Consider the following 8,649-nt stretch of genomic DNA (forward strand, 5'->3'; position numbering starts at 1 on the left):
CCTAATCAACTTGTTCCTTGGTCTAGTTACGTCAGTATGATCTGTTGGCCCTAGGCTGCCTATCACGGACTAGCGCACCGCACATATATGCCTCAGCTGCCTGCATGCTAATACAACCACTTAGACGTCCCACATGATCAACAACTCCGTTGTAGCGATTCGCGTAATGAGTAAATCGTTGCCCTTAGGCTATCATAGCATGTAAAATATAGAGCCTGGAGCCCTCAGTTTCGTTAGTTTTATGGAGTTTGGAGGTTTCTATAAGCATATCGCCTTGAAAAAAATGTCACCTAGAGTGAGAAAGTTGTGAGGGACTTGTAACAATTCCCATCTCAACCGCCACGATCTAGATAGAAAAAAGTATGTATCATTTCAAACGGAACTCCCAACGCCTCGCTCTGCCAGGCTGCCTCCTGTATGATCCCTAATTCAATTATGTAAAATGCCGATGCAATTCGCGCGTCGTATAGCAGTAGATGACACCTTCCCGCAGAACAACGACCACTTTCTGCCGCCAAATCTTTCTTTCAACAATAAAAAGAGAATTAAATAATGTTAATGAACAGAAAACCGACTAAGAGAGACGTTGGAAATAGGAAAATTTCCCCTACAAGCCCCCGCTGTTAATACAAGTCAATTCGATTATTCCAGGCAGTCAGCGGAGATTTTTTAAGCATCATAATAAAATGAGTTTGCGGCCGGAGAACTAGACGAACTCTGACTAGTATGACCAAAATTCGCATTACTCACGCTGGACCGTGAGGCAAAATCTGAGCATCGATTTGAATATTGATTGGGGCTAGGTTGTATATGTGGGCGCTTTGCGGGGCGGCAAGGTTCTTCGTCTTCATCATCGCTTACGGTCAAATCAATGACCTGGCTAGCTGGTCGTTTATTATTTGGTGTTGGTCGCGATGTAGATTGGGCGAACAAAAATTCCCCTGTTTGAACTGACGGTGTACTGTGAAGGGTCATTGGGGTGGTAGATGGTTCCTCTTTTAGAGTGGCTAGTCGCGAATCTTGGATTTCGATTAAATCATCCTCCCCGCCACCAGTAGGAGGGGGTGGGTTTCCACCCGGTACCGGATTGTCATCGTCTCGTCCAATATGCCACTTGCCATCTGGGTCCACCGTAACCTGATCAAGATTCGGCGGTGTCGACTTGAGTATATTATCAACGTACCTAATACATTAGTTATGAGGTGAATGTTTGCGAATACTAACAATATGCTTACTGGTCGATTTGTAGTGCTTCAAAGTTTGTCGCTTTGTTGCATACAGGGCACGTCCACGTCGGGGCCTGCTCTTGTAATTGCAAAAATGATGACGCATCAAAGCACTGGGTATGTAAACAAATCGTTGACCTGCAGGGGACCGCTATTCGAAGTGTCGATAGGGGGCATTTTAGCGACATTACGGCAGAGGTTGCAACAATGTCAGCATCTTCTGCTTTGTTTTTCACTAATATTGTTTGTTAGACATGAGTAGGTATTGATAGATGCTTGTTTTCCGAGAGCCTCTTACTTTCACGTATAACTTGTTCAGCAGATAATGATTTGCGAGCTTGTAATTGATTTACCAATTCCTCCACTGTGTGTTTTCGAACGAGGTTTATAACCATGAAATATTTCTATACATATTATGTCAGTACAAAGTAACTCCTGTATGGACGGATACACCGAGATAGTAAATAAGTTATGGTCTACCTTCTGTGTGAGTGCGTACGTCATAGCGACCTGGTTAACGTAGCCAGCTTTCTTTCGGATAAAATTAGTAATGTCCGCTGGGCGTGTTGAACCAGGCCTGTTTTTCAACCCTCGTAAGTTTGCCTTAACGTCATCCAGGTTCGCTTTGAGCTCAACTTGGTGAGGAAATGTAATGTCAGATTTGGTATATTGGGTGAGGCCGCTATCCGCTGCACAATAGACCATGACTCGCAAGGATGGGTCATTTTGAATCCGCGCTGCATTCAGCGCTGAGAGAACAACCTTTAAAATTACGCTATCACGCGTACTTTCCCTAACTACGGAGGACTTAGTTATTTTCTAACTTGAAAGCGCTCCAAGACATCTAAAGCTTACCTTTGCATTCTACCACAGGCGTCAGCGGTTCTATGATGGAATAAAATGGGCTGTCTTTAAAACTAAGTCGACCTAGGAACAGAATCAGCTTTAAAGCAAATAGAGACCTACAGCGGAAGCCATACCGGTCGAAAAGGAATGACTTGGAGTCATTGGAAGAGAAAATGGGGGCACTGTTTGCTGAGCATATGTGGATGGTGCAGATTGAGGTGGTTGGTATGTAGCTGAAGATTGTGTTGGAGTGGATGGCATTTGATGTTGAGCTGTGGCATAGATATATCCTTTTAGTGCGTCATATCTGTCGGTTCGCCCAGAATGAAAGAACTGTCCAAGTCCTGGGAGAATATCCAATGTTAGTTCGGCTTTGACGGCTTGCGAGAGGGATTAGAGACTAACGGTCAATTATTCGTTCTTGTAAAATCGCCTTAACACCCGAAACCGCGAGGCCCTCACTTCGCAATATGTCCTTTAGCTGGGCGTTGAGTAACGACTTCACCAGGGCAATAACTCGTTGCAAGTCTGCCATATCCTGCCCAGTCGAAGCCATTTTCCAGAATGGTCAACTCCACAAGCTAACAACTATGAATTAGAGGCGAAGTAAAGGGCAGCGAGCTTGCTAGGCGCAAAGGGAAGAGAATGCATTTGCAAATGTAGTCACAATATATGCCCAGCAGAAAAAAGTGTATGAAGGGTGAATCTGTTGATCAAGCCGCCGCCTCTCAAATCTCATCGCGCCCGTCGAAGTCCCCTATGATGACAGTGAGGTGCCTGCTGACATAAGCCCAGGCGTTGAGCCAGCCGCACCAAGAGAATTTTACAATCTCGGCCATTTGATTCTATAACAACGAGCATTCTTCTACCTTGCCTTTCAGTCAACGCCCACCTCTTTTTTTCGCGTACAGTGTATACCTAACCGCTCTACTCGATACGTTTCTCATGCATTGACTTCGAGCTAATATAAGAATTTCCCGAAATGGCTAAAGGTCTCCGCTCCAGTGTTATGAAACGCAATAAGGCGAAGCTACGTGCCGAAGTGTTTGTCCCGATTGTTGATAGGAGGACTGAAAGGCTTTCGACAAAACTCCAAGAGTTGGTGGCCAAGCCAAAAGGAGTAAATATGAATGACGCAGGTATGGAGCAAGCCCGGATTTTAATCTTGAAAGCCCATCCTCCAATAAACTAACATATACCTCCTAGATAAGCTTGATATGAACAAAACAGAAGAAAGTGGTGCAGGAAAAGGTGCGTACACTGTCTATTCTATTTCGATGCAGATTACATTACACAATTCTCTCACCCAGTCATCTCATTATTATCTCCTAGCAATGATGCTAACATTTGGATTTCCAAGAAATGGATATTGATGTGCAACCTGGAGCAACCAAGCCATCCGCCGAGAATATGGGACGAATCCGGAAGAGAGTTCGGCGGAAGACAAGGCCCTCGATCACATTTGCAGCACGCCCTCAGAAGGTGAAGAGAGTTAACAAAAGGAAGTGAGGGAACTCAACTCATTGGCCGCTGAATTTGTCATATTCCCTCTCGCGATACACGATGGCATACCTAAAGGCATAGACTTGGTCTAGATTTGGCGTACTAGGACGTACTAGGAGTGGCAGGTCGAAATTGGGCGTTCCTTCGGTGTTATCTGGATACATGCTTGAATGTTAAATACTGTAGTCGTCAAAAATCTGATAGAGTTGTTAGGAACCTAGACAATTCTTTGGACATTGGAAGTGATTTTTGAAAAACGAAGTCAAAAGAAGCGAGAGGTGAATAGCTAATAAGCTTCTCTATCAACGTAACTGAACGCGGAGACGTCGGCGGGGCCCTGGGAAGAGTTCTCTTTTCTTCTTGACGGCCTGTCACCCTGAAATCGGTTTGTCAAATAATCTCAGAATAACGTAATATTGGCAACTTTGTAGATATCCGAATTATGAACAACAATGTCGTCCAAGTAAATGTTCAGTTTCAATGTTTGTTTCATCGTTTTGCCCTCGGTCTTGGCTTGCATTCAACATCAATAACTAAATAGTTACATCAAATCTGCATTGTAATATTATATATTCCAACCGTCAACCCTTGCCATCTTAGACACACATAAAAAAGAACAGGCAGGCTGAGAGATGGAGAGCCAGAGGTACCTGGAAGAGCAATTTTCATCGGTCCTCCTTGGATTTTTATTCTTCAAGTAGTCGCTATTTCGTCATTGGAGTACACCATGGCAACAAAACTGCCGCTTTACCTTGCTAACTTTCTGTTCCCTCTGGCTATTTTGCTGTTCGCCAGCGGCTTCTTCCCATATAAACCCTTTATTCCTGGCCTCGCGACATTTAGTGAAGATCTGAAGGATATTCGGCCATTTGCGCCGTTTGACAGAGTCATATTCATGGTGGTCGATGCCTTAAGGAGGTAAATCGGGTCTTCCTCTTGCTTGGTGGACAGATTTCTCACTACAAATCAAACACACAGTGATTTCGTCTATGCAAAGCACTCAGGCTTTACGTTTACTCGAGGGTCAGTGATATAATATTCCTCCAAATTGCAGGATAGTTGTACATGTTGCCCTAACCATCCCATCAGGTTGATTGAATCTGGAGCTGCATTGCCGTTCACGGCCCATGCAGGCGCACCTACCGTCACAATGCCGCGGGTGAAGGCTATCACGACAGGCTCGGTGCCTTCATTTTTAGATGTGATTCTCAACCTTGCAGAAACAGATACGTCATCAACTCTCGTCTATCAGGATACGTGGCTTGCCCAGCTGAGAGCTCGACCAGGTGGTCGTCTAGTAATGTATGGGGATGATACATGGCTCAAATTGTTCCCTGGTTTTTTTGATAGGCATGATGGCACAACAAGCTTCTTTGTATCGGTTAGTTTAAAGCAAACAATTTCTCCAAGAACATCTTTTTTTTTTCATTGAAGTCGAAATGGCTGATTTAGCTTGGATCTGTGGTAGGATTTTGTTGAAGTGGATAATAATGTCACTCGTCATGTTCCCAAGGAGCTTATGATGGATGACTGGTCTTCAATGATTTTGCATTACCTTGGCTTGGACCACATTGGTCATAAATCGGGGCCGAACAGGTAAGGCATCTGTCAATTTCGACTTTTCTTGCATCAAACTAATATAGAGCTAGCGCCCATATGCTCCCCAAGCAGAGGGAAATGGACTCGGTTGTTAGGGATATATATAACGGTATGGAGAGCCAGGAGCACCTCTCATCCACCCTCCTCGTATTGTGCGGTGACCATGGTATGAATGAGGCTGGGAATCATGGCGGCGCATCTCCAGGGGAGACTTCGCCAGCTCTCATATTCATATCCCCACAAATCCGACAAATACAGAATCAAGGATCCTCCCTCGAGCCATCTTCAGGGGACTTTACGTACTATCAGTCAGTTGAACAGTCCGATATTGCTCCTACCCTAGCCGGATTGCTCGGATTTCCTATCCCCCTCAACAGTCTGGGTGTTTTCATTCCACAATTTCTACCTATGTGGAAAAACGGTAAGTTAAGAAGGTCGTTGGTTGCAACAGTTGACATGAAGGTGTACTGAATTCTTTCTAGGTTCCGAGAGACTCGGTATTCTTATGGAGAATGCTAGGCAAATTCGTAATATCGTTCGGACGACATTCCCCGCTTATGAATTCAGCGATTCCCTCAAGCCAGATGTATGCAAACCTACACCGAATATAGAACTCGCTTCACTTGAATGCAATTGGCAAATTGCATGGAAGTTGGCTAGTGCAGCCCGAGATCACAATGATCATTTCAAGGAAGCTGAAAATGCTCTGCTTACTTTTTGCAGATCTGCTCAAGACGTGATGAGTAGCGCAGCAAGTAACTACAACATGGAGAGGCTCTGCATTGGGATTTTCCTTGCTGCCTCGGCCGCTGTACTGTCCAGTGTTGTGTCCCTTGACGACATGTCGGGAGCTAAAGTATTTGCCCTCTTTATTGCCATAGCCTATGGTAGCATGATCTTTGGAAGCAGCTATGTGGAAGAGGAGCAGCAATTCTGGTACTGGATCCTCAGTGGCTGGACATTCTATCTCTACACAAGGCGTGGCATTCATAGTGGGGTGAAAAGAAGCGATGGAGATGGTGGAAAGGGTTCATCCATGCCAGTGCATATATGGGGATGTATGGTCTTTGCTGTTTCGTCGAGAATTATGCGACGGTGGAATCAAACAGGTCAAAAATTTGCGGCAGAACCTGATATAGCGAGGACCTTCTTCCCAAGCTACACGAATGTTCTTTGGATATTGATTCTCCTAACATACACGGATATCTGCCAAGGAATGGTGCGACGGACATCTTCAGCCGGAGCCGCGTCATTCTCGCGGCTTTTCTTCCCTATATTAACCAGCTTCGCACTACTGTTTAAGCTCAGCTTTACTGCAGCCGATTCCCCAGAACTGCTTCAAAATGTCTTAATATACAGCCACCTAGTAGGAAGCATCACCGGCGTTTCCCTTATTACCCAGGCCAGGCTCGTGTTCACTGGCATCGCCATCGCTCTGGTTTATGTGATATATACGGACTTCCAAGAAAAACGAACTCTGAAAGCATTCCTCAAAATCGGGGGCAAGGATGGTCCACACTTGCCAAAACACTTGAATGGCACTATTACCAGTGTGCGGTTCCCAGCAGACCTCCGCGACATTGTCAGCCTTATCCTCGTCACCCAATCAAGACCAACTAATATCCCCCTCTACCTCATATTTCGCCTTCAACATTGGGCTCTCTCCTCCATGGAGCTATCTGGCAATGGGGTAACCATCACGTCGCTAATACTGCAATACGCAGCATTTTTCGCCATGGGTGGCTCCAACTCAATCGCCTCCGTCGACCTCTCAAACGCCTACAACGGCATCAGTAACTACAACGTTGTCGTCGTCGGCATCCTGACGTTTATAGGCAACTGGGCAGGCCCTATTTGGTGGGTTTTTTCGACGAAATTGCTGTTTGTTAACTACGACGGGCGGACTCCGTTTGTCAATCGTCGCCGTCGTAGCAGCCACGTGGCATTGTTGACCTTTTTCGTCACGACAAGCCTGCTGGCGGTGATGGTGGCCTGTACCGTGCTGCGGACTCATCTTTTCATATGGACGGTTTTCTCCCCTAAGTTTTTGTATAGCATGGCTTGGAGTTTAGTACAGCATTTGGCTATCAACCTCCTCCTTGGAGAGGCCATATTAAAGTCAATTTGTTAGCCAAGATTCACTATTTATAACCATAAAGAGAATACATGTATGTACAAAAATGGATGGCTTTGGGAATACAAATATCCGATATTGCACGGAATAGAAGAAAAACCTCATTTTATCGTCCCTGAATGCATATAGAAGGAGGGGGGACCCCCAATCGTTCAACATTACAACCTCTCAAAAATATCATTAATTACATCTCTATTCTGCTTCTTTTGTTTCATATGAATCTTCTTCTACTTCTACTAAGCTGTCTTCTTCTCACTTTCATTCTCATTCAGCTGTGTCAATGAGCTCTTTTATTTAAGCTTCTCTATAATCTTTAACTTTCACTTTTCTTCAATAGTATCTGAAATTAAAAAACTTCTCTTTCTTTTATTCTTCTTTTTTCATTTATTAGTATTTTCTTTCTTTCTCTGTTTTTTCTTCATTCTTACAACTAGACTGACTGTGTGATTATATATGAGACTGAAATCAAATTTTTCCTCAGTTTTATTATTAGATATCTTAGTTCTGATTTCATATAGTATTTAGTAAATTAGTTACTTTACACTGTTTATATTATAAATCTAGTCTCAGATCATATTTTACTAATAAATTAAAAATTCTAATTCTATTTGATTTTATTTTAAATAAAATCAAAATTTATTTTATATAGATTGATAGTAGTAATAGATTGATAGCAGTAGATTAGCAGTGATAGATTAGCAGTGATAGATTGATAGTAATAGATAGATTGACAGTAATAGATTAGCAGTAATAAATTAACAGTAATAGATTAACAGTGATGCTATCAAATCTTTAACTCAGCAAGTTTTTCACTGATTATAAAATAAAATTACAGTTTATAAAGTGTTACTGAACTTGTTCACTGAATCAGAAGATAATATCACTATCACAGATTAAAATATAATATCAAAAAAAATATCTAAAATAACTAGCAATAGCTACAGCAGTAATCTATAATAGATAATAAAAATATCTAGTAGAGCTTACAAAGTAAAAAGTAAATATTTAAAATATATATTATAAAAAAGTATACTTAAGATGAGCTTATAATTGTACTATATAATTTAAATATAAATAAAGATTTTCAAAAATAAATAAAGAAATCAAGATTGATTATAATCAAGAAGATAAGCTTCTTGATTCTAAGAATAATAAATGTGTTTAAATATATTTTAAGATATATAAAAATAGCTCAGATAGCTTTTATTAAGATAGTTATTAGAATAAAAATAATTATAATTACTTCATTTATTTAAATAATCTGAATAATCAGAGTAATTTATTATATTATATAATTTATTATCTCTATTGACTAATCAGATCTTTTTTTATTTTAACTAC

At 42.0% G+C, this 8,649-nt stretch overlaps 3 protein-coding genes across 3 annotated transcripts; 2 read left to right on the forward strand and 1 right to left on the reverse strand.

The window, feature by feature from the left end:
* Positions 1-574: 574 nt before the first annotated feature.
* HCBG_08890 (MIZ zinc finger protein) lies at positions 575-2,739 on the reverse strand (the record flags this gene model as incomplete). The annotated part of the gene is made up of 8 exons (XM_045435939.1): positions 575-607; positions 751-1,183; positions 1,236-1,461; positions 1,525-1,630; positions 1,707-2,023; positions 2,082-2,153; positions 2,207-2,416; positions 2,478-2,739. The coding sequence occupies 8 exons, from the start codon at positions 2,626-2,628 to the stop codon at positions 575-577; spliced, it is 1,548 nt and encodes a 515-aa protein (XP_045283468.1).
* A 315-nt stretch (positions 2,740-3,054) lies between these two features.
* HCBG_08891 (uncharacterized protein) lies at positions 3,055-3,581 on the forward strand (the record flags this gene model as incomplete). The annotated part of the gene is made up of 3 exons (XM_045435940.1): positions 3,055-3,211; positions 3,279-3,323; positions 3,433-3,581. 3 exons carry the CDS (start codon positions 3,055-3,057, stop codon positions 3,579-3,581), a joined length of 351 nt encoding a protein of 116 aa, XP_045283469.1.
* Positions 3,582-4,302: 721 nt separating this feature from the next.
* HCBG_08892 (phosphoethanolamine transferase) lies at positions 4,303-7,347 on the forward strand (the record flags this gene model as incomplete). Its single annotated transcript, XM_045435941.1, has 6 exons — positions 4,303-4,493; positions 4,554-4,598; positions 4,665-4,956; positions 5,044-5,171; positions 5,225-5,595; positions 5,657-7,347. The coding sequence occupies 6 exons, from the start codon at positions 4,303-4,305 to the stop codon at positions 7,303-7,305; spliced, it is 2,676 nt and encodes an 891-aa protein (XP_045283470.1).
* Between the last annotated feature and the right edge of the window lie 1,302 nt (positions 7,348-8,649).

Source organism: Histoplasma capsulatum (genome assembly GCF_000150115.1).
Source record: "Histoplasma capsulatum G186AR genomic scaffold supercont2.18, whole genome shotgun sequence".
In the NCBI taxonomy this organism is placed as follows: domain Eukaryota; kingdom Fungi; phylum Ascomycota; class Eurotiomycetes; order Onygenales; family Ajellomycetaceae; genus Histoplasma; species Histoplasma capsulatum.